The following is a 26,275-nucleotide window of genomic DNA, read 5'->3' as shown; positions in this document are numbered from 1 at the left end:
TCCAGCTTGTGGAGACAACCAGCAGTAGCATTCATGTACAACACATCTCCATAGTCAATAACAGGTAAAAAGGTTGTTTCCACCAATTTCTGTTTCACAGTAAAAAGAAAAGCAAGACTTGTTTCTATAATAAAATCCCAGTAAAAGTTTCAGTTTTTTTTACAACATACTGAATGTGCTCCTTAAAACTCAAGTGGTCATCAATTAAAAATCCTAAATATTTAAAAGCAGATACTAACATAATTTGTTGCCCATTTCTTGTTAAAATGAAAACCTTGACTGACTGTGGGCTGCACAGGTGACTTTATTGAGCTCAAAGGGGTGGTGGGTGGGTGATTAGTTGTGGGGTCAAGGTGGACTTTTTTTTAAGGTAGACGGACAGCTCTTTGAAATTCATAACTCTTGCTGATTCTCATGTGTGCAAATACTTATGAACCCAAGTAACATACAAATAAATCATTAAAAAATCATACAATGTGATTTCCGGATCTTTCTTTTTAGATTATGTCTCTAACAGTGGAAATACATCTATGATGAACATTTCAGACCTCTCCCTAATTTCTAAGTGGGAGAACTTGCAACATTGCAGGTTGTGCAAATACTTGTGGACCTCACTGTATATATGTGTGTATAGTCGTGGGCAAAAGTTTACATACACTTGTAAAGAACATAATGTCATGGCTGTCTTGAGTTTCCAATAATTTCTACAACTCTTATTTTTTTGTGATAGAGTGATTGGAGCACATACTTGTTTGTCACAAAAAACATTCATGAAGTTTGGTTCTTTTGTTGGCCCTGTGATGAGGTTGCGACTTGTCCAGGGTGTACCCTGCCTTCCGCCCGATTGTAGCTGAGATAGGCTCCAGCGCCCCCCGCGACCCCAAAGAGAATAAGCGGTAGAAAATGGATAGATGGATGGATGGTTCTTTTATGACTTTATTATGAGTCTACTGAAAATGTGACCAAATCTGCTGGGTCAAAAGTATACATACAGCAATGTTAATATTTGGTTACATGTCCCTTGGCAAGTTTCACTGCAATAAGGCACTTTAGTAGCCATCTACAAGCCTCTGGCAAGCTTCCGGTTGGATTTTTGACCACTTCTCTTGACAAAATTGGTGCAGTTCGGCTAAATTTGTTGGTTTTCTGACATGGACTTGTTTATTCAGCATTGTCCACATGTTCTCAATGGGATTTAAGTCAGGACTTTGGGAAGGCTATTCTAAAACCTTAATTCTTGCCTGATTTAGCCATTCCTTTACCACTTTTGACATATGTTTGGGGTCATTGTCCTGTTGGAACACCCAACTGCGCCCAAGACCCAACCTCCAGGCTGATGATTTTAGGTTGTCCTGAAGAATTTGGAGGTAATCTTTCTTTTTCATTGTCCCATTTACTCTCTGTAAAACACCGGTTCCATTGGCAGCAAAACAGGCCCAGAGCATAATACTACCACCACCATGCTTGACGGTAGGAATTAGGGCTGCGAATCTTTGGGTGTCCCACAATTTCGATTCAATATCGATTCTTGGGGTCACGATTCTATTCAAAATCGTTTTGTTTTTTTCCGATTCAAAGCGATTCTCGATTCAAAAACGATATTTTCCCGATTCAAAACGATTCTCTATTCATTCAATACAAAGGATTTCAGCAGGATGTACCCCAGTCTGCTGACATGCAAGCAGAGTAGTAGATTTTTGTAAAAAGCTTTTATAATTGTAAAGGACAATGTTTTATCAACTGATTGCAATAATGTAAATTTGTTTTAACTATTAAATGAACCAAAAATATGACTTATTTTATCTTTGTAAAAATATTGGACACAGTGTGTTGTCAAGCTTATGATATGCGATGCAAGTGTAAGCCACTGTGACACTATTCATTATTTTTAATTTTTATAAATGTCTAATGATAATGTCAATGAAGGATTTTTAATCACTGTTATGTTGAAATTGTAACTAATATTGATACTGTTGTTGATAACATTCGTTTTTGTTTCACTACTTTTGGTTTGTTCTGTGTCGTGTTTGTGTCTCCTCTTAATTGCTCTGTTTATTGCAGTTCTGAGTGTTGCTAGGTCAGATTTGGTTTTGGAATTGGATTGCATTGTTGTGGTATAGCTGTGTATTGTTTTGTTCTATTGATTAAATTAAAAATAAATAAATAAATAGAAAATTAAAAATCGATTTTTTAAAAATGAGAATCGATTCTGAATCGCACAACGTGAGAATCGCAATTCGAATTCGAATCCATTTTTTCCCCACACCCCTAGTAGGAATGGTGTTCCTGGGAATAAAGGCCTCACCTTTTCTCCTCCAAACATATTGCTGGGTAATGTGGCCAAACAGCTCAATTTTTGTTTCATCTGACCACAGAACTTTCCTCCAGAAGGTCTTATCTTTGTCCATGTGATCAGCAGCAAACTTTAGACGAGCCTTAAGGTGTCTCTTCTGGAGCAATGGCTTCCTTCTTGCATGGTAGCCCCTCAGTCCATGGCGATGCAAAACACGCTTGAGTGTGGACACTGACATCTGTGTTCCAGCAGCTTCCAATTCATTGCAGACCTGCTTTTTGGTGGTTCTCAGTTGACTTTTGATCATTCTGACCAAATTTCTCTCAGCAGCAGGTGATAGCTTGCGTTTTCTTCCTGATCGTGGCAGTGACAAAACTGTGCCATGCACTTTATACTTATGCACAATTGTCTGCACAGTTGCCCTTTGGACCGTAAGCTGTTTTGAAATGGCTCCAAGTGACTTTCCTGACTTGTTCAAGTCAATTTCCCATTGTCGCGTTTGTAACCGGGTCTAATGACTGCATCACATGAGCCCTATTTAAATGGTCTCAGAGAAGTCAACAGGTGTCGTCAATCACTCACATGAAGTTAAGAGGCCATGCCATGAAGCTAATTTGATTTGACTGTAACTTTTCTACATCACCAAAATGTATCATGTATGTTGCTGTATGTATACTTTTGACCCAGCAGAATTGGTCACATTTTCAGTAGACTCATAATAAATTCATAAAAGAACCAAATTTCATGAATTTTTTTGTGTGACAAACAAGTATGTGTTCCAATCACTCGATCACAAAAAAATAAGAGTTGTAGAAACTATTGGAAACTGCAAGTTTCACTGCAATAAGGCGCTTTTGGTAGCCATCCACAAGCTTCTGGTAAGCTTCTGGTTGAATTTTTGACCACTTCTCTTGACAAAATTGGTGCAGTTCAGCTAAATTTGTTGGTTTTCTGACATGGACTTGTTTCTTCAGCATTGTCCACACTTCAGGACTTTGGGAAGGCCATACTAAAACCTTAATTCTAGCCTGATTTAGCCATTCCTTTACCACTTTCGATGTGTTTTATTAGGTAAACAAATATCAAATGGGAGCATTTGTATGCCGTACTACAATATACAGTACCGTATTTTCCGCACCATAAGCCGCCCTGGGTTATAAGCCGCGCCTTCAATGAACGGCATATTTCAAAACTTTGTCCACCTATAAGCCGCCCCGTGTTATAAGCCGCATCTAACTGCGCTAAAGGGAATGTCAAAAAAACAGTCAGATAGGTCAGTCAAACTTTAATAATATATTAAAAACCAGCGTTCTAACAACTCTGTTCACTCCCAAAATGTACGGTAATGTGCAAATGTGCAATCAATAAGCATCAATAACTTAATGTTGCTCGAACGTTAATGTCACAACACACAAAATAAACATAACGCTCACTTTCTGAAGTTATTCTTCATTCATAAATCCCTCGAATTCTTCTCCTTCGGTGTCCGAATTAAAAAGTTGGGCGAATACGGGATCCAAAATGGCCGGCTCCGTCTCGTCGCAGTTCTGTGAATCCTGCCTTCCGGAAAGCTCGGACCACAGTTGTGACCGAAATATCCGCCCAGGCATTTACGATCCACTGGCAGATGTTGGCGTATGTCGTCCGGCGCTGTCTCCCTGTCTTAGTGAAGGTGTGTTCGCCTTCGGTCATCCATTGTTCCCACGCCGTTTGCAGTCGTGCTTTAAATGCCCTGTTGACACCAATATCGAGCAGTTGGAGTTCTTTGGTTAAATATTGCCTTAAGTTTAAATTCTGCGTTATACGCGTGTCGCTTAGTAGGAGCCATTTTGTGGTCTTTACAGATGTAAACACACAAATGAAATGAAACGCAATATCCGGGGGCTTCTTCTTCTATGGGGGCGGGTGGTTGCTTACAGTAGAAGAAGAAGCGCTTCCTCTCCTATGGGGGCGGGTGCTTACCTTGGCGGTTGCTTACCATATAAGAAGAAGCGCTTCCTCTTCTACGGGGAAAAAAGATGGCGGCTGTTTACCGTAGTTGCGAGACCGAAACTTTATGAAAATAAATATTTGTATTAATCCATATATAAGGCGCACCGGGTTATAAGCCGCACTGTCAGCTTTTGTGAAAATTTGTGGTTTTTAGGTGCGGCTTATAGTGCGGAAAATACGGTATATCATTGTATCACACAGAACTTGTGTGTATGTGAATATGTATATATTCATTTATATTAATGTATGTATATATATATATATATATATATATATATATATATATATATATATATATATTCATTTATATATATATATATTCATTTATATTAATATATATATATATATATATATATTCATTTATATTATATATATATATATATATATATATATATATATATATATATATATATATATATATATATATATATATATATATATATATCCATCCATCCATTTTCTACCGCTTATTCCCTTTGGGGTCGCGGGGGGCGCTGGAGCCTATCTCAGCTACAATCGGGCGGAAGGCGGGGTACACCCTGGACAAGTCGCCACCTCATCGCAGGGCCAACACAGATAGACAGACAACATTCACACTCACATCACACACTAGGGCCAATTTAGTGTTGCCAATCAACTTATCCCCAGGTGCATGTCTTTGGAGGTGGGAGGAAGCCGGAGTACCCGGAGGAAACCCACGCAGTCACGGGGAGAACATGCAAACTCCACACAGAAAGATCCCGAGCCCGGGATTGAACCCAAGACTACTCAGGACCTTCGTATTGTGAGGCCAACTGAAAAGTATGAAAATGAAAAATATGAGCATGTACAATACTCAATACTTGGTTGGAGCTCCTTTTGCCTCAATTACTGCGTTAATGCGGCGTGGCATGGAGTCGATGAGTTTCTGGCACTGCTCAGGTGTTATGAGAGCCCAGGTTGCTCTGATAGTGGCCTTCAACTCTTCTGCGTTTTTGGGTCTGGCATTCTGCATCTTCCTTTTCACAATACCCCACAGATTTTCTATGGGGCTAAGGTCAGGGGAGTTGGCGGGCCAATTTAGAACAGAAATACCATGGTCCGTAAACCAGGCATGGGTAGATTTTGCGCTGTGTGCAGGCGCCAAGTCCTGTTGGAACTTGAAATCTCCATCTCCATAGAGCAGGTCAGCAGCAGGAAGCATGAAGTGCTCTAAAACTTGCTGGTAGACGGCTGCGTTGACCCTGGATCTCAGGAAACAGAGTGGACCGACACCAGCAGATGACATGGCACCCCAAACCATCACCCAAACATGCAAATTTTGCATTTCCTTTGGAAATCGAGGTCCCAGAGTCTGGAGGAAGACAGGAGAGGCACAGGATCCACGTTGCCTGAAGTCTAGTGTAAAGTTTCCACCATCAGTGATGGTTTGGGGTGCCATGTCATCTGCTGGTGTCGGTCCACTCTGTTTCCTGAGATCCAGGGTCAACGCAGCCGTCTACCAGCAAGTTTTAGAGCACTTCATGCTTCCTGCTGCTGACCTGCTCTATGGAGATGGAGATTTCAAGTTCCAACAGGACTTGGCGCCTGCACACAGCGCAAAATCTACCCGTGCCTGGTTTACGGACCATGGTATTTCTGTTCTAAATTGGCCCGCCAACTCCCCTGACCTTAGCCCCATAGAAAATCTGTGGGGTATTGTGAAAAGGAAGATGCAGAATGCCAGACCCAAAAACGCAGAAGAGTTGAAGGCCACTATCAGAGCAACCTGGGCTCTCATAACACCTGAGCAGTGCCAGAAACTCATCGACTCCATGCCACGCCGCATTAACGCAGTAATTGAGGCAAAAGGAGCTCCAACCAAGTATTGAGTATTGTACATGCTCATATTTTTCATTTTCATACTTTTCAGTTGGCCAACATTTCTAAAAATCCCTTTTTTGTATTAGCCTTAAGTAATATTCTAATTTTGTGACACATGGAATTTTGGATTTTCATTTGTTGCCACTTCAAATTATCAAAATTAAATGAAATAAACATTTGAATGCATCAGTCTGTGTGCAATGAATAAATATAATGTACAAGTTACACCTTCTGAATGCAATTACTGAAATAAATCAAGTTTTTCAAATTATTCTAATTTACTGGCTTTTACCTGTGTGTGTGTGTGTGTGTGTGTATATATATATATATATATATATATATATATATATAACATTTATTGTATTTCTTCCTACAGCTTGCCTCACTAAAGTAGAATTTTAGCTCTTCTATGTTCCAGTTCTGCTTCAGCCGAATTCAGCACATATTTTTTGAGACCATTTTAGTTTGGCGTCAGCTTTTGAATTATTTACACACAATTTCTCCAGAAACGGTCATATATAATAGATGGAGAAGTGGTGCAGAATTGTGTATGTGAGCATTCATACAAACTAGTTCATTTTCAATTTTACGGTGTGGGAAATACTGTATGTAATGTACCAAATGTTTCGCCCCAAAAAATCCATCCATCCATTTTCTACCGCTTGTCCCTGTCAAGGTAGCGAGGGATGCTGGAGTCTATCCCAGCTGCCCTCGGGTGGAAGACGTAGTTCACCCATTGACAAGTCACCACCAAATTGCAGGGCCAACACAGACAGACACTCACATTCACACATTAGGGCCAATTTAGTGTTGCCAATCACCTATCCCCAGGTGCATGTCAATATATGTACCCTTACTGGTTTTTTTGGTCTTTGCCCTGTGAATCTGTTCTGGGTGTATCCATGTTGTGACCTAAGCTGGGACAAGACTTCTTATCCCAGCTCATGTAGGATGCGCCCAAAATCAAGTTTGAACAGGACCTCTTGATATTTCTGTAGATATAAGCAACTAGTCAGACCAGTTTGACGGACAACATCTACTAGACATTTGCTGTTTGTCTTAGTAAGACATCATATTGCGTGCTTTTCATTGGTCAGAATAACTTGTGCAGGTACACCAGTTGAATCAGGATGGTTAAACCCACAATGCCCCAAACTTAGGACTACAAAAAGATCCCTTAGCGTTTACACAAATAGATATGGTCCTGCGGCTCTCACATTTTTCTCTTCCTACAGATGAGGAGCTCTACATTCAACAGGCTGCTGTTCTCATTGAAGACGCCATACAGGTAACAAATCAAATATTCTTCCTTTTTCCATTTTCAACATTTTATTAGGTAAACAAATACCAAATGGGAGCATTTGTATGCCGTACTACAATATACAGTACATCATTGTATCACACAGAACTTGTGTGTATGTGAATATGTATGTATTTATTTATATTAATATGTTTGTTTGTCATGTCAATTGCCTGCTTCCAGTATCGCTCCATTAACCACAGAGTTGATGCCAACTCACTGTGCCTGTATCGATGGTACTACTCCAGGATATTTCAGTGGTTAGTTCAAACTTTCTTTATTTTTCACTCTCATGAAATGTAATAATAATTGGGACTTTCATGACGGTTCTGTGAGTTCTATGAACATGTCGTTATTTCTTACTTTGTGCTATAAATCATATTTTGCCTCATAGGTTCTCCTTTGGTGCGCCCTCCCAATGCTATTTTTGGAATTCATTTGGCGGAAAACAGCAACCGAAAGCACTCTTGGCCCCTGAGCAGTGTAGTTATTTTGGCGTACGTTGTTACAGTGTGGGCTTATTGAAAGAAAACTACAAGATGGTGACGGATGTCCTAGCTATCTGTTGGTTTCCACACTCATGTGCTCCTGTTAAACTTTTAATCTGGTACTGTCCTGATCACGTGAATAATAATAAAGTTGACTCCAATTCCACATGGTTCGCACAGGACTCCCATGATCTGTGGGATTCCCAAAAAATATATACCAGTACAGTATAAATATTAGGCACAATATGTAATTATCATGTTAAATAAACGATATACAGTAGACAGATTTTTTTTATTTGCCTTATAGTTAATTTCCTGGTTCACTGCAAACCGTGTAGTCTTTATGTCCAAGCACTTTTCACGTTATACTAGAGCACGGAATGATCAGCTTCAGAAGCAGCATCAGAGATGTAACTTAGACACATCATTGCCTGTGCAAAAGAATAGCAGGAAACTAAAAGAGCAGATGCAAAGTTTACATATTCTCTTTAAATACTGATGGTTTCAAGGCTGTAGCTTTGCCACTGGAAGTTTCAGCTCCCTCCACATATTTTCTGTGGAAACTGGCCAGGCCACTGTAGGATCTGAATATGCTTATTTTTGAATTAGTTCTTTGTTGCCCATACAGAATGATGTGGGTCATTGTCATGCTGGAAGACCCATTTTCAGTGGTCGAGCTGAGGTTAAGAGTTTCTCACCTGACACTCAACAGGATGTACAGCCCTAGTGCCTTTACAAGAAGGGCCAAAGTGGTCTGCACCTATGAAGGAGACTCAGGTCCTTTGTTGTGTGTGTGGGTCTCTATTTGTGCACCTTTAATGACAATGTCTGTGGCTTCTGCTGTGTTCTCAGCAATCATGTGTATTATGTGGGGCCAGCATGGTCAGAGACAGAAATGGACTGAATTGAAAAGCTAACTTACCCTTTGTCGGAGTTTTAAAAGGATGACAAGGAGGTGGACTGTAAACACAAACCCAAAATGTTGCCATGATGTATGTTGTACCCTTAGCAGAGAAATTTCACAAAGCAGAACGTTTGTACCTCCATGTTTGACAGTACGGTACAGATGTTGTTGTTGAATACATATTCAACATTTCTCTGCAAACAAACCCTCAAATTTGCTGTCGTGGACCACATCATATTCTCCTTGTGGTCTTGTGTGACTCATTCAGGTGTTGATTGTCAAACCACATGCTGCACTTGTGTCTTCTTGTTGTGTGTGACAGACACGCCCTTCCATGTGTCTTCCTGATGTGTGTGAACGACACGCCTGTACATGTGTTTTCTTGGTTTGTGTAAAGGACAGGTGAAAAAATGCCAACTCTGCATTTATGTCTCTGATACACTAGTTCCGTGAATCTTTTTGTGAAAGAGGCTTTGTTGTCAATGTGTCGTTAACACGTAATGCATTTTAAGTGGTTGTTTATCCTAATAATATGTACATCCATGTGTCTATTTCTTTATTTGATGTCTACCGTCTCTACCCATGCAGGGGCTTTGGCCTGACAATTGCGGTGGTGCTGTTGCTGGCGTTTGTGGAGCGTCCGTCTTCTCTTTCTGTTACCTCCGACTCTCGATACCGCCTGCCATCCTGGGAGCCTCCTTGCGGCTTCACAGAGAGCATCGAGATTGTCTGTTTAATCATCTTTATTCTTGATCTTGCTGTTAAGGTACATCAAACCAAAGACAACATGTGCTTACTAAATGATATTGACAAAAAATAACAAAGACTCTTATTCTGGTTCGTCTGCAGAGCTACTTAATTGGCTGGGAAGAATTCAGGAAGAATAAATGGCTGATTAGCTACACTGTAGTCATTTCAGTCTCCATCATAGATTGGGTCTTGTCTATCAGCATGGCATGTGATGAGGTGAGAATTGCACTATCATTCTTTTGAAATACGCCTAAATTAACTGAGCAGATTTTGTATTGCCATTCTGTTGGGTTTAACATTCGGCTTGATGTATTCCACAATTTCTTATTTTCTGCTTCTAATTTGTTATGAAAGGTAAATAATTTTTTCCACAGGCTTTTCCCTTTTTTTAAGGACTGAAAGTTGTCACAGATATATCTCAATCCATCGATCCTTTTTCTATACCTGGTATCCTTATTAGGGTCCCTGGTAAGCTGGAGTCTACTCTAACTGGTTGCAGGCGAGACACTGGAATCTAAACTCAAATTTGGTCTGACACTAGGGCTGCACGATTTAGAGAGAAAAAACTACCTATGATTACAATTACGATTAGATTTGTGATTTAAAATTTTTTTTTTTTTACATGTAAATGCATAAAACTGCGAAAATCAGGCACGCGAAATGTCTGCAAAAAGGCAGAAATCTGTGTTTAAAAAAAAATAGATTTTTGCGTCAAAATATCACTTCAGCGTTTTTTTTTTAGGAAATATAAAACAAATAGGATCTAAACAAAATGTTTACTCGGGACTACCCGCGGGCATCAGTCGCAACATACTCGCTGTACCTCTTGCCTAAACGCCGCACTGAATTGGGGGGAGACTCTCAGGAGCGTTGAAACAGGCTCGCTAGTTAGCATAGTTAGCATCATCTAGCCATCTTACAAGTTGTCGCCTGCGTTTACTCTTCGAGCCACAACAATGACGGCTTTCAACTTTGCTGCTAATCATATTTGGATTAATACAATCCGAACACTGTTAGTTCCGAACCAGTTGTAGTTATAAACCATTTATTAGTAGCCAACGAGAAGGTATATTTTTGACGTGACGAATGTAAACAGAGATCACAACACCGGAAGTATATTATCCATGGGTGCGTGGCTACAGGAACAAGTTGCAAAATAAAAAACGTTCTCTGAGTTCTTTGCATAGAATTTATATATTACTTTTTCAATGATAACAATTTTTGTTAATTAACTACAAACAAATATGTAGTACATTAAATGGGACATGTACGTGTCAAAAAGACAGCCAAAAGAGGTTGGTAGATGAGAATAAATCTGAAGGTAAAATGTAGAAATGCACCCGATTGCAGGAAATGTAGTCTAGATTTGCTAATTTTTCTTTCTGGGTTTGCGTGGCAGCACTTTGTGCAGATAGAAATGTTCCCTTTTTTTTCATCAGTTTTCCTCTTTTTTTCTCAAAGAGTGCTCACATGCCTTGGAAATAACGAGTGAAGGAATATGTGTTACTTTTGGACTGTCAATCAACATATTCTTGTATCAAGGTGCCACATATTACAACAATATGCAATTATATACTTTGAAAAAAATATTTGGCTTATGCAGACCAACTCAGAGCTGTTGTCTGTAATTGATCAAAACTATGCAGTATATATAATGTAATGTAATCATATTATAAAACAATGCAAGTAACCATTTAAAAGGATATGAACTTTTAATCTCTCAGTACTTGAGAATTGTTAACCATTGTACTGTAATGGGAAGATAAATAACTTTGTTATCCTAAATAAATAAACAAAAAAATTAAATGGACTAATTTCTGTAAGCAAAAATGGAACTCAAATAAATGTTGAACATCTTAAAATGCATTTTTTTCCCAGTTGGAAAAACTAGGTCGAATGATGTCTTTTTTGTTTGTCGCCATCACTTGATCAGAGCATTCTCTCTCGTTCGTCCGTGTTGATGGCCTCATATTGCCCATCCGATTTTAAGATGAAATATTACCACAGAGAGACATTTGTCTTTGTAATCATCTTTTTTCCACATAATTTTTGTTACTTTTTACTGGAAAGTTGCGAGTCTCTCTGCCTGCGGCTGAGTCGCTTTCCGACGACCGAAACAAAAATTGTGAATGATTGAAATGAGGGCTCACTGTGTTCAGTTAATTTTACTGTTAAATAAACGCGCTCAGGTGATGAGAGCGATGCACAAACCATCTTTCTTCCTATTTGAAGCGAGCGACGAAGAAACCAGAGGCTCAACAATTCTGATTAGCGAACATGTTGCCGGTGACAACGGAGAAAAAAAACGAAAAAACCTTTTGCGGTTACAAAAACGCACTAATTAAAACCTCAATGTCAATCCGATGTCGATTAATCGTGCAGCTCTATCTGACAGTCATATGTTTCTCAATTAAAATGTCTCTGGGCATTTGTAATCTTTTCATCTGTGGTAAAATAACAAAATATTTGTCAGTGCAAGCCGAATTTAAACATTGTTGTGTTTACAGGTCTAAAAAGAGAGAGTTTTGAGTTCTTCTCATGATTTAAAGTTTACGCACAGAGAAAAGTACGATTTGAAGTTGTGTTGCAGATTCGTCATTGTGTTTTGTTGTGCTGTAGCTGAAAGGTGTGACATTGTTATGCCTGGCAGCGGAGAGGGAAGCAAGGCAAGGAAAATCAGTTTTATTTATAGAGCACAATTCGTAAACAAGGCAATTAAAAGTGCTTTAAAATTAAAAGAAAGGAAAAATAATTAAAATCAGAAAATCCATCCGATCCATCCATTATGATCAAAACAATTATTAATTAAATACTTAAAGTTGTCATTCGCACAATTAAATCGTTTTCAGGCTGGATTTTTTTCCAACGTTAAGGCCTGTCTCACATCTTTAGGAAGACTATTCCAGATTTTATAAGCTTAAAATTGAAATGCAGTTTCACCAGGTTTGGTCATGACTCTGGGCACCAGCAGGAGACCACTCCCTGAGATTCTCAGAGCCCGAGATGGTTAATGTGGCTCTAACATGTCAGAGATGTACTTTTGCACAAAACCATGAAAAGACTCGCACACAAGGAGAGCTGTTTTAAAGTCTATACTCTGAGCAACAGGAAGCCAGTGCAGTCACCTAAGCACTGGATTAATAGTCGTATTTCTTGGTTCTAGTCAGGATGTACTGCAGCTGCTTTACAGCTCGTTTAGAGAGCCCAGTGAGAAGGCCATTGCAATAGTCTTAACCTGCTGGAGACAAAGTCATGGATTAGTCTGTCTGAGTCAGATTTAGACATTATTCCTCTGATTTTGGTGGTAAAAAGCTGCTGGTGTTATTTACCTAATGTGGTGGTTAAAGTTCAAGTCTGAGTCCATTACTACCCCTAGATTTCTAACCCGATTATTAGGTTTCAATGAGAGGGTCTCAAGGTGACTAATAATAGTTTCTCTTTGCTTCTGTGGGCCAAACACAATGATTTAAGTTTTGTCTGAGTTTAGCTGAAGAAAACTGTTTGTCATCCATACACTGATCAGTTCGATGCAGTGACAAAGTGAATCTGTGAGACGTAGATCTGAGTGTCATCTGCATAGTTGTGATAAGAAACATCAATGCTGCGTTTTAGCTGACCTAGTGGCAGCATTTACAAGTTGAACTATAGGGGTCCCAAAATCGAGCCCTGGGGAACCACACAGGTCCAGCACAACCAAGACTGAGATTTTTCCTGCATCTGTGTTTAGGCGAATATCATTTGTCACTTTGATCACCGCTGTTTCAGTGCTGTAGTGGGGCCTAAAGCCTGATTGAAAAATATAAAACACGTTGTTACAGAAGTCCCTAAACTGTTTTCCAAAAATTGCAGGTTTGATATGGGCCGAGAGTTTGTCAGTACTGTGGCATCAAGACTACACTTCCTAAGGAGGAGCTTAGTGACAACAGTTTTTAGGGCCTTTGGAAATGTTCCAGTCTGAAGTGAGATGTTAACTAGATGAGCGCATTGTGGTAAACTGCTCAGCACAGACTTTAGTAATCTAGTGGGTTACTCATTTAGGCATGATATTGATGGACTCAGAGTGTGGATGATTTCTTCAACTGTTTTTTCAGTGACAGTAGTGAAACGTGCCAGCTCTAGATGACTAGCTGGCTGTAGAGTATCTATTTCTTGTTTTACATTTTAATGCCTTAAACTTTATCATGAAATAATATTGCACTCATTGCCCTTTGATGTGGTAAGGAGTTCTACGGGAAGCATACTTGCCAACCCTACGGATTTTCCCGGGAGACTCCCAAATTTCAGTGCCCCTCCCGAAAATCTCCCGGGGCAACCATTCTCCCGAATTTCTCCCGATTTCCACCCGGACAACAGTATTGGGGGCGTGCCTTAAAGGCACTGCCTTTAGCGTCCTCTACAACCTGTCGTCACGTCTGCATTTCCTCCATACAAACAGCATGCCGGCCCAGTCACATATTATATGCGGCTTTTACACAGACACAAGTGAATGCAATTCATACTTGATCAATAGCCATACAGGTCACACTGAGGGTGGCCGTATAAACAACATTAACAGTGTTACAAATATGCGCCACACTGTGAACCCACACCAAACAAGAATGACAAACACATTTTGAGAGAACATCCGCACCGTAACACAACATAAACACAACAGAACAAATACCCAGAACCCCTTGCAGCACTAACTCTTCTGGGACGCTACAATATACACCCCCCGCTACCACCAAACCCCGCCCCCCCAACCCCGCCCACCTCAACCCATTGTAAATATATATTGTAAACATTTGTTTGTTGATTTTTTTAGCACATATCTTTGGCATTAGTTGTCGAACATACACCAAGTGCTGTTTTTCCCCCCCAACAAGTAAAAAAAAAAAAAAAAGATAAATAAAATAAAAAACTATAGACTGATGTCAACATAAAAACACAGACAGCACACTTGCTCATATTGCAAACGCGCATGGCATGACGTGCTCAAATATCATCGACAATACAACAATACATGAAAGCTGACTGTTGCAACGCATCAGATATTTGCGAGCATACATCATCAAACAACTCTTCCCTCAATTCGGGATGTAGAGGATCCAGTTCAATCCTGTAGCCAATGAACACAGACGAATTGTTAAAATGTTTTGTCCAATAGCTGTTTAGGTATGAGCAGAGCCAAAACATAAGTTAGCTGGAGCCTGTTTACACAGATCACATAACACAGATATGCCATCATACATCTTCGCTAATCGAATCTTGGTATATAAAGTACGATGTATTAGCTTGCATTGAATAAGGCTGTGTCTGGCACAAATGGAAGACTTATGAACTTGACTCAAGATCTCTGTCCAGCTACCCTCAGACAGACTCATACCCAAATCCCCCTCCCAAAGTGACTTCATTGAAGTCAAAGACTCAGGGCGCAAAATAAAAATGTCCTTATAGATATGTGTAATTGAGCCTTTTAAAGTCGGAAGCGGTGTCAAAGATGCATTTAAAATTGTGTCAATCGGTAAGTAGGGGAACATAGTGAAATTGTTGCGAACAAAACTCCGGATCTGTTGATACCTAAAGAAATGTTGTTTAGGTAGTGAAAATGTATTACATAGTTGCTGAAAAGAGGCAAAAGTGTTGTCAATGAATACATCTTTAATTTTGTTGATCCACAGAGTTGATCATTTTAAAAAGGCACTATTTATAAGAGAGGGAGGGAAAGCATGATTATCAGTGACAAGTGCAAGACTAGAAATAGTAAACCAAAATAGCGCTAAACTGAACCCAAATCCCAAATGAGGCTTTTCAATTATTTTTTTCGTGAAAGAAAAAGTAGATTGATTGATTGATTGAAACTTTTATTAGTAGATTGCTAAGGAAGAGAATACATTGTATGAAACAGTACAGTTAACACAGTACAGTACTTATTCCGTACAATTGACCACTAAATGGTAACACCCGAATACGTTTTTCAACTTGTTTAAGTCGGGGTCCACGTTAATCAATTCATGGTAAGATGGGAGAGTGAGCCAGAGCTCTAAGAGAAACCAGTTTAATTTAGTTTGCCTCCATAACCAACCACAGCGGGGAGGATCAAATGATTCGTATTGCAGCCAATATTTAATAATTCTATTGTTAGTGGCCCAGTAATAAAATCTAAAGTTTGGTAGTGGTAATCCTCCAAATGATTTGGTTCTTTGCAAATACTGTTTACGTAACCTGTTCTTAGTTCAAATGAAGTCTCAAATCTAATTCACGGAAGAAGGACTCAGGGAGAAAAAGTATTGGAACAGATAGGAAAATCGTGGAAGTATATTCATTTGAATAGAGTTGACACAAGCCACCGTAGATAAATTAAGTAAAGACCAGTTTTCTAAGACTCCCTTGATTCTGAACAACAGTGGAGAAAAGTTGGCTTTATAAAGCTCTGTAAGCGTTTGCGTAACCTAGACACCCAAGTAGGGCTGGGCGATATATCGAAATACTCGATATATCGCGGGTTTGTTGTGCGATATAGAAAATGACAATATCGTGATATTCGAGTATACGTTCTCACGCAGTTACTTTTAGCTGCGGGGCAGTAAAATGCATGCGTTTCTCACTCTATTCTGTCTCTCATTCTCACAGAGAAGCGCACCTTCTTACATACGTCACATACTGTCACGTGAGCAACGTCACACGCTCCCAGACAGGTAGCGACATGGTAACGTTAGCTGTGATGCTAACAGCTAACGGTGTGGTTTGAGTGGTAATACAAGAGAAAGAAGGTGCGAATCTGGTAACAAATGGAGGAATAATTAATTCCCAAGAAAAACAGCACGGGGTCCATCGTCTGACGGTGGTTTGGCTTCAAGCGGGAATATGTCTTTACATGTCAACATCTCCGTTCGGTGCCACACCGACTAAATGCCGAAGCAACTATTTCCACATCAACACCGTAGGACATATACTATTTGATATGCAGCTCATCTTTATGTGACACTTAATTGAAATATCTTGTGTGTCATCATGCACAAAAGTGCACTTATAGCTTGTTTTAAAATGTCTCTGACAATCTTGCACTTTCTGTTTTGGAAATGATATGAATGTTTGTGCCACTGCTTAATAACTGTTTAATAAATACAGTTTTGCTAAATTGACTTAGTTGTGATTTCCCTCTATGCATGAAAGTTTAAAATGAGCATATATTAATGCAGTATGAACAAGAATGTTTTAATGTAGACACATAGAATCATCATACTGCTGTGATTATATGTATCAAGTGTTCATTCAAGGCTAAGGCAAAATATCGAGATATATATCGTGTATTGCGATATGGCCTAAAAATATCGAGATATTAAAAAAAGGCCATATCGCCCAGCTTTACACCCAAGTATGTGAAAATTTGCAAGGCCATTTTGAAGGGAAAATTGTGCAGAAGATATTTCTTAGCAGCAGAGTTTATAGGAAATATTTCACTTTTACCCAAATTCAATTTGTAACCAGACACGTGATCAAAAGCTTGAAGAGTGCTCAGGGCAGCTGGGACTGATGCGGAGAGGTTCGAGATATATAAGAGGAGGTCATCTGGGTAGAGAAAGACTTTCACCTGCACATTGTGCCCACATATACCTGTAATAAGCGGATTGGCGCGAACGCAATTGACAAAAGCTCAATGTCAAGCGCAAAAAGCTGAAGGACAGCCCTGCCGCGTAAACGATAGAGGCAAAAGTATTGGGATTTAATTTTATTTGTCCTGACCGAGGCCAATGGGGGTGAAAAGAGAAGCTTAACCCACGAAATAAAACTATTACAGAAGCCAAATCTCTCCAGGACATATAATAGAAAACTGCACCCTGTCAAAATCTTTTTCTGCATCCCTTGATATTACTGCCTCTTGGGTGTTGGAAGCAGACACATTGTACAATACATTGAAAAGACGTCAAAGGTTAGAAAAGGAGTGCCTATTTCGATAAACCCTGTTTGATCTGCATTAATAATTGAAGGAAGAATAGTGTCAAGGCGTAAAGCGAGCAGTTTGGAAAATCATTTACTATTCCCATTCAACAGGCTAATAGAATGATACGAAGTGCACAAAGAGGGATCTTTGGCATTTTTCAAGAGAAGATAAATTGATGCTTATTTAAGCGTTTGTGAGATTTAAATGATTTGTCAGATTTAAATGATTTAAAAGATTTAAATGGCAGATTTAAATGATTCATTGTACATGAATCATCCACAGGGACTGGATACTGGGACCAAAATTGTTACAAAGGACTTGAATGGGAACTGCACTTTTTTTTTCGAATTTTGCCTTTCGTTCACAATCCTTATGAGGGACAAAAAGTTTTTTTTTTCATTCTAACATTTAACAATCGGCTCGTTCTATGGCTAGCAATGCAGCTAATAAGAGCAATCCATTCTACCTCTCAACTACTTTAAAAATGCATTCAAATACCGCCAACAATACTTCATTTACGTTCCGTAAGCTGTATAACCAAACTGTAGTGACATTGTTATTGTAGGAGCGAATACTGAGGAACTTTTTTTTCTAGCGTACTAACACATAGGCGTTTTATGGTATTAGTTGTAAGCTAGCTACAGCGAGAGATAAGATAGCTTCTTTGTCAGCACCCGAATCAATACAATTTGATAGGACACCAATCTGTACTGACTGAAAAACATGAACAATATTAGAGTATCTGTAAAGTATTAGCCCACATTTCACGTTTTGTTCGTACACAGCTAGTTTTGACAGCATATGCACTGTAGTTATGATAGCAGGCATGAAGTGCTGTGTGTATCATGATCACTAATAAAGTGACTGTCACTGGATGGGCAGTCGTGCGTTTGGTCCAGCTGGCTGGGGAAGTTTTTTTTTTAGTTGACTTTGAGTCACCGCACCATTTATGTTGAAATAGCTTGGATCCAAGTTCCACATTTACAGCGTCAAAGTCACGCCGACCTCACACTCTCGGCTTCTGTCTGCGCCAACGTTATACAAACGGAAATAAATGCGCCAAGGAAACCAGTTTCGGTAATGCATAAAATGACCAAAATATGCTAAATATTGTACATGTTATGTATTGTTATGAACGTGTCTGTTACTACATTAGATATATACTTGCTGTGTGTATACAAAACATTGATGAAGGCATTGGAATTTATTTTAGAGGGCTTTGAAGGCTACAACGGTGACTCCCATTAGCCGCATCTTCCCAGCGTTTTTTTACCATCTTTAAAATCCCAAAAAGACATGTGTGTTCTTGTTCTTCATAATAAATGGGTTATACTTGTATAGCGCTTTTCTACCTTCAAGGTACTCAAAGCGTTTTGACAGTATTTCCACATTCACCCATTCACACACACATTCACACACTGATGGCGGGAGCTGCCATGCAAGGCGCTAACCAGCAGCCATCAGGAGCAAGGGGTGAAGTGTCTTGCCCAAGGACACAACGGACGTGACTAGGATGGTAGAAGGTGGGGATTGAACCCCAGTAACCAGCAACCCTCCGATTGCTGGCACGGCCACTCTACCAACTTCGCCACGCCGTCCCCATGATTGTGAATGATAGGCAAAATTCCCCAAAAAGTGCAGTTCCCCTTTAAGTTAGTACTATTTGCTGAAGAAATGACTGTGTTTTATTCAGGAGAGAACACACAGAAGCTAATGCAAATGATAATAGAAGAAATTAAACAAATTTAAGAGATGGTTTGACAAAGAAATACTATATTTGACTCATAGTAAAAGTAAAGTAATGCAACAGTAACAGTAGAAGTCAAACATAAATACAAATAAACAGAGTACACATTGACAGAGTAAAAGAAACCAGATATATTTGGGATTAATAATAAAAGATAAAATTAAATGAAAATTTCATACAATAAATATACAACATATGGTGGCAATACATTTGTAAATAATGAATAAAGAGAAATATGTACCGGTACTGGACAAAAAAACACTCCATATTCTCTACTGCTCCCTTGTGTTACAATATCTGAATTATTCTATAGAAATATGGGTAAATGATTACAAAAGTACACTTCATTCACTAACCGTTTTACAAAAAACTTCAGTTAGAATAATACATAACATTGGATTTGGAGAACACTCAAACTCTTTATTTATTAAATCCAAAATACTGGCATTCAATGATTTGGTGCATTTGCAAACAGCTAGAATTATGTACAAAACAAACTATAACCTGCTACCCAAAAATGTACAACAATTCTTCTCAACAAGAAAGTAGAAATATGACCTTAGAGAAAACTCTAACTTAAAACATTTGTATGCACGTACAGCACTTAAGACCTTTAGCGAATTAGTATGTGGAAATAAATCATGGATTAAGCTAGAGCTGAAACGATTCCTCGAGTAATTCAATTACAAAATATAATCGAATAATAATTGCTGCCTCGAGGCGTCGTAAATTTATTTTATTTTAAACATTTTTACAGAATTTTGCCTCGTTTAGTAGTCAAAGCTCAAGTTTCACCCTCTTGTCCACACGCAGATGCATACTTTTGTCTTTAAAAACCCAGACTTTTACAAACACTGTCCAAAGTGTAGAGATCCAAAACTCTCCACTCAGCGTATGTGTGTACATGACCTGACTCTCGCCAGATCCTTGTAGTTCGCTGAGCTCCACACAAGGATCTGGGACTTCTCAATAGGAGATGTATTTCAGAAGGCGGGGCCTTGTAAAGAAATCATTGTATGTGATTGGATAAACCACTTGTCCGTTATCTCGAATGACGTGCTACTTCAACCACTCACATCGAAATCAACTTGTGACGTTGATGAGAGTGACGCTGGGAAATCCAAAACAGAACAGCCGTTCCAACGCATATTGGATAACGCATCGTTATCCAATATGCGTTATCCAACCGCATATTGGATAACGGTTATCCAATATGCCGTTACCCGGCATATTGGATAACGACAAAGCGAAAAGTTAGAGAACTTTTACTGAAACAATGCAGCAATGTCAGTCGACGATCGATCTCGCAAAACAGTTGCAATAGCAGAATCAATGTCAGCACACAACTCCTCGCTGCGTGCCGCCATTGTTGTTTGAATCAAACAGTCGCTTCGGCGCTACGTCACATATATGAAATCCTGCCCGGCGATCCTGATTGGTTCATTATTTTTTGCTATCTTGAAGGAGTTTCCAATGCCCTCGAGCCCAGATCCTTGTGTGGAACTCAGCAAACTACAAGAATCTGGCGAGAGTCAGATTACTGTGTACACACCACAAACGGAGACTTGTGATGACGTCACGGTTGTACGCTGTCATTTCCAAACTCAACAACACTGCCTTGCTGGCTTTAAACACGTTATACGATGACTTACTGTATTTTTGAACGTAAACATGCTGCTCTTTTCACTCAACATTAATAAAAAGACACATCAAAATGGGCTTTGCGACACTCCCGCCGGCGCTAATGACAGTCAGCTGTTTTGGATACGATCACTGTCAAACCTCCGCCTGATGGGACAACTTTGACAAGCAAGACTTTTTGCTATGTGTCATAAGAAAGATGCAACATTAGCTAATGTTTTTAGTCCTTGTTTAACGACAAATCCTGAAGTTAACTTACGTGTCTTGCTTCCATGAGCCGGGCGCGACCGTGTTCACGCGTAAAAAACGACCAAGCAACTAAAAAAAACAACATCGCGTCCTCCTTGTAGTGTGTACTGATGTTAAAGACAATATACACTTCATTACACATGTACTATATCACTATATCCATAATAAAATGCTTTATAATTCCATGAGAGTTTTGCAGCGGCACACGCATGTCCGTGTGCTTTATATAGATACTTAAACATGCAAAATGTTATCCTTGGCTCATTAGTGCGTGCTGATTTTAGAAATAATGTACACTTCACTGCACATGTAATACTTAACCATGTTGCTAAACATGTTATAATTTTACAAGTGTTGGGTTTCAGCAGCACAGGCGTGCATTCGCTCTTTAATAATGTTCCCAGGATTTTGTGTACGTGCAGGCTTGTTTTAAAGATAATGTACATGTCATTGTACATCTAAAGTCGATCAAAATAAACATAATAGGAGGATATTGTCAGATATTGATGCTTTTTTCAGGCTTCTGATTGGACAAAATGTGCATGACAGCAGGTGTATGTTTGTGTGTAGACATAGACCGTTTTGAAACTACACTTGTGTGGATGGAGATTTTTTTAACCCCAAAATATGTGTTTTTGAAACTCTCCGTGTTTGTGTGGACATGGCCTTAAAGGCACTACCAAATCCACTTTGTATGTTTGATATAATGAAAACTGTTCTTATTGTTTTATTTTTTGTAATAACAATGTAGTTTTATTTTAACTTTCTCAGGGAATATTAATTTTGAACTAATTTTATATATATATATATATATATATATATATGTGTGTGTTTTCATCTCAAACATGTTATGATGTCAAAATTAACATTGATTACTATTTTGCATGCAAAGAATGCAATGAACTATATTGCATTCTTAAAATTTAAAACTGTTGTCATTATTAAGTGGTTTGTCTCTTTATATTGTATATGTATTGTTGGCAGGTTGAAAACAGCTCATCGGATTTGCGTGGAGAAACCACCATTTAAACGGCACCGTATAATAATCGTCAAAAACGCACGAGAGACAAGAACTTCGTTTATGCGGTCACACCACACAGGACATAGGGCTGTGAGCGCACCTGTTTTTATTAGCAAACACAAATTGGCACAATCAACCACGGATGCATTTCAGCTGTGCGTGTCAGCCTTCAATAATGAAAACAGGCGTTTAGGAAATAAAAGACAATTAGGCCAAACGCAATAATAAAATATTGCTCCGGCCCGGCTGCACCAAATAATAATATACCATTTAATAAAGTCAAAATACAAATAAGGCAACAAGAGAAGTATCCCAACTCAAAGTATTTACAAAATACAAAAGATCCTGATATTTTAAACTTTATTGAAAAGTTAGGTAATACCATTATGTGAATTAGAAATTATTAAACTTTTTATTCAGAACTTTATTTTTCATGAATATGCTATGCTTCTTCCTAGTCCTTTTCAGACATGTTGTAATGCGAAACTGGAAATATTTGACGTATTACATTGTACCTAGGGATGTCCGATTATATTATATAAAATGTATGACTTTTAAAAACGCAGCTGTGTACACGGACGGAGAGTGTAATACAGAGCGCCAATAATCCTTAAAGGCACTGCATTTGCGTGCCGGCCCAGTCACATAACATAAAAGGCTTTTGACACACAGAAGTGAATGCAAGCACTCTTGTTCAACAGCCATACAGGTCACACTGAGGGTGGCCGTATAAACAACTTTAACACTGTTACAAATATGCGCCACACTGTGAACCCACACCAAACAAGAATGACAAACACATTTTGGGAGAACATCTGCACCGTAACACAACATAAACTCAACAGAACAAATACCCAGAACCCCTTGCAGGACTAACTCTTCCGGAACGCTACATTATACACCCCCCAGCCCCCGCCAACCCCAGTACTTAACCCTGCATTCGTGTCGACCGCGAACGTCTATTTAGTGCTGCCGCCCATATCATCGACAAGAACAGAAATCGCATACATTGTGACAATGCTGAGATGCTTGTTTTCATTCAGAAAAATCTACCTCTCACACGTGATGACAAGAAGAAAAATAATTAGCCCACTCTTTGAGCTTCATCTGTTGCACAAATAGACTAATAGTCTGGACTGAGTGAAACTGTTTTATTTATGTTCTGTGCCTTTTTTCCCCATGTACTTTAAAGGATGGCTGTGTTTTCTACTAGTCTAGAATGAAGCAGTTTTTTTAATTTTTGTGCCTTTCTTGTTTTTATTTGCACATTTTTGTTACTCATATGAATACGTTAAGAACAGGGCAGATTGAGCCCAGTTTATAGTATACTCTGGACTGAAGCTATGTGCCTTCATTGTTTTTGTAGATGTCGTTTTGAGGCATGTTAAAAAAAAAAAAAAAAATGCACTTTGTGAAAGTCAAAGTACAGTGTTTCCCATAGTTGTGGTGGGTGTCAGGATTATTTCAGGGAGAACATGTCCCAAATTCCAAGCTGCTGTTTTGAGGCATGTTAAAAAAAATAATGCACTTTGTGACTTCAATAATAAATATGGCAGTGCCATGTTGGCACTTTTTTCCATAACTTGAGTTGAAGTTGTTCTCTTATTTTGGAAAACCTTGTTACATTGTTTAATGCATCCAGCGGGGCATCACAACAAAATTAGGCATAATAATGTGTTAATTCCACAACTGTATATATCGGTATCGGTTGATATCGGTATCGGTAATTAAGAGTTGGACAATATCGAAATATCGGATATCGGCAAAAAAGCCGTTATTGGACATCTCTAATTGTACCTTTATGCATGTTATGCACATAAACTTACACTATAAACCATAAACCATGAGCTGCTGTAATTCATTTTCACAACAAAGTAACGCGTTGTAGTGTTTGACTGTTTTTAGGCTACGCAGAGTGTTGTATTCACAGTTTTTGCTTTGGTAGGGATTTTATGAAGGCCGGCAAATGTTTTCTGTTATTGTTTGTCACACCCATACTTTATTGACATTTTAATTGTTTTTTTTCAAATCCTTTTTGCTGATGTGTAAAGGCAAACTTGTGTTAAAAACTCTCTCTTTTAACAAATTGTATTTAAAACATGACATTTTCTTCTCGCCAATTATTAGAAACTAAGAGTGCGACGACTTATTCGACCATTCTACCTCTTGCAAAATTCCTCCCTGATGAAAAAGACACTGAAGTGCATCAAGAGGACTCTGCCAGAGATTGCCAGGTGCGTATTTTCCTCATATTAAATGGCTCTGACTGAAATTAATAAACAAATACATAACAATTGAGGGTCTGAGTGGACAACTAGAATTATTTTGAGCTATGACACATGTTTTGTAAATGTCTTCCAAGTTTAAAGGGTACCTATGATGATTTTCTCACTTATGTTACAAGATAGATAGATAGTACTTTATTGATTCCTTCAGGAGAGTTCCCTCAGGAAAATTAAAATTCCAGCAGCAGTGTACAGAATTGAGATCGAATGTAAAAAGTAAAAAGTAAATAATGGGGGTATAAATGGAAACAAAATAGAAAAATATTACAATAAGAATAAAAATAAAAAGCAACAATGAGAATACAAATATAACAGTAAAATAAGAATATAACAAGAAAAATTAGGCAGTAGTGACCATGTTATGAAAAAAATATTGCACTGTTATTGTTTTGCATCCCCTGTCATCCTAGTATACTAGTATCCCCCCTCCCCCCCAGAGAGGAGTTGTACAGTCTAATGGCGTGTGGGACAAAGGAGTTTTTTAGTCTATTAGTCTTGCACTTGGGATGAAACAGTCTAGCACTGAACAGCCAATGTTGGATACAATGTTGGATACTCAATGCCAAAGTGTCAAATCATATCATATGGTTCATGCTCGACATGGGAAGGTATGAGATTCTGAAGGTAGGATTGCATAAATCGACAATTGCTTGTATTCCGACGCGTGACTTCTTATCGGAAGTGAAAACCAGTGGTCGTTGACCAAGCCAAAATGGCTGTTAAACAGCAAGCAGCGCACAAACTATCTGTGGAACAAAAGAGCTTAAATCTTCCTGCAATGAGCAGATACGATATCGTTTTTGGTCGGGTAAGGTTACATTAAATAATTTAACTTCGCGTCTACTGCGATGTTTATTGCTGTTGCAGGCGCCGTTTACAAGTAGCATGTATTTCCCCGTCTTTGTCAAAATATAAAATATATAAATATGTGTCAACATGGTGTATGTGCTGAAAGCTTCATTTATGATTGCTGCCTTTGGTAAAAGCTTAACTCTTTTAGGTTTTTGTCACATTTGCTTTCGTTGGTGCTTTTCGAAACACTCGCAGTAAACATGTGTTTAAGAAATACAAATAATATGAATATAATACTTGAATGCCCATCCATCCATCCATCCATTTTCTACCGCTTGTCCTTTTCGGGGTCGCTGGAGCCTATCTCGGCTGCATTCGGGCGGTAGGCGGGGTACACCCTGGACAAGTCGCCACCTCATCGCAGGGCCAACACAGATAGACAGACAACATTCACACTCACATTCACACACTAGGGCCAATTAAGTGTGCCAATCAACCTATCCCCTGGAATGGGAAATAATAAACGTTAAAAGTATATCAAACAAACCTTTAAGGAAGTGATCACTGCAAACTCATGCATTCTTCAACTCTGCTCCCTTGAAATGGAGTGTGAGATGCATGCTTTTTTCATTGTTATTTTGTAAAATCTCGACTCTTCCGGCCTTTTTGATTACTTCTTGAGGAAGTCTGACGAAACATTTATCATTTTCGCGATTTGAACGATTTTTACAGCCAAAAATCTTCGAGAGCTAAATGGCGACTCGTCCCCTTTGAGAACAGAGCTAGCTTGACCACCACGCCTATTTAATCGACGGGACGTGAGCCGGACGTGACGTCAGTAAAATCCAAGCATTACCACCGTTTCAAGGTATCACAGTATCATGTTTTGGTATTATAATTACAGCTTTAAATTAGTTATTTTGAAATGTCTTAATTGAAAAAAAGAGAACAGCTTTTTTTAAACATACATAGAACATGGCTGTGTTTCCATTACCACTAGAAATGCGTCAAACCTAAATATCACAATAAGAAACTGGTAATGGAAAC

At 38.8% G+C, this 26,275-nt stretch overlaps 1 protein-coding gene across 2 annotated transcripts in view; it reads left to right on the top strand.

Annotated features, from left to right (window-relative positions):
• tpcn2 (two pore segment channel 2) overlaps window positions 1–26,275 on the top strand; it is a 151,312-nt gene that overhangs the window by 46,280 nt on the left and 78,757 nt on the right. For both annotated transcript variants that reach the window (XM_061963836.2, XM_061963835.2), the window contains exons 2-6: window positions 7,363–7,415; window positions 7,611–7,687; window positions 9,408–9,585; window positions 9,669–9,785; window positions 24,279–24,385. In XM_061963836.2, the coding sequence (XP_061819820.1) occupies window positions 7,363–7,415; window positions 7,611–7,687; window positions 9,408–9,585; window positions 9,669–9,785; window positions 24,279–24,385 (532 nt within the window). The remainder of the gene's footprint in view (window positions 1–7,362; window positions 7,416–7,610; window positions 7,688–9,407; window positions 9,586–9,668; window positions 9,786–24,278; window positions 24,386–26,275) is intronic.

The sequence above is a fragment of the Nerophis lumbriciformis genome, linkage group LG06, assembly GCF_033978685.3.
Source record: "Nerophis lumbriciformis linkage group LG06, RoL_Nlum_v2.1, whole genome shotgun sequence".
Classification (NCBI taxonomy): Eukaryota; Metazoa; Chordata; class Actinopteri; order Syngnathiformes; family Syngnathidae; genus Nerophis; species Nerophis lumbriciformis.
This window is presented reverse-complemented; position numbering and strand designations above follow the sequence as displayed.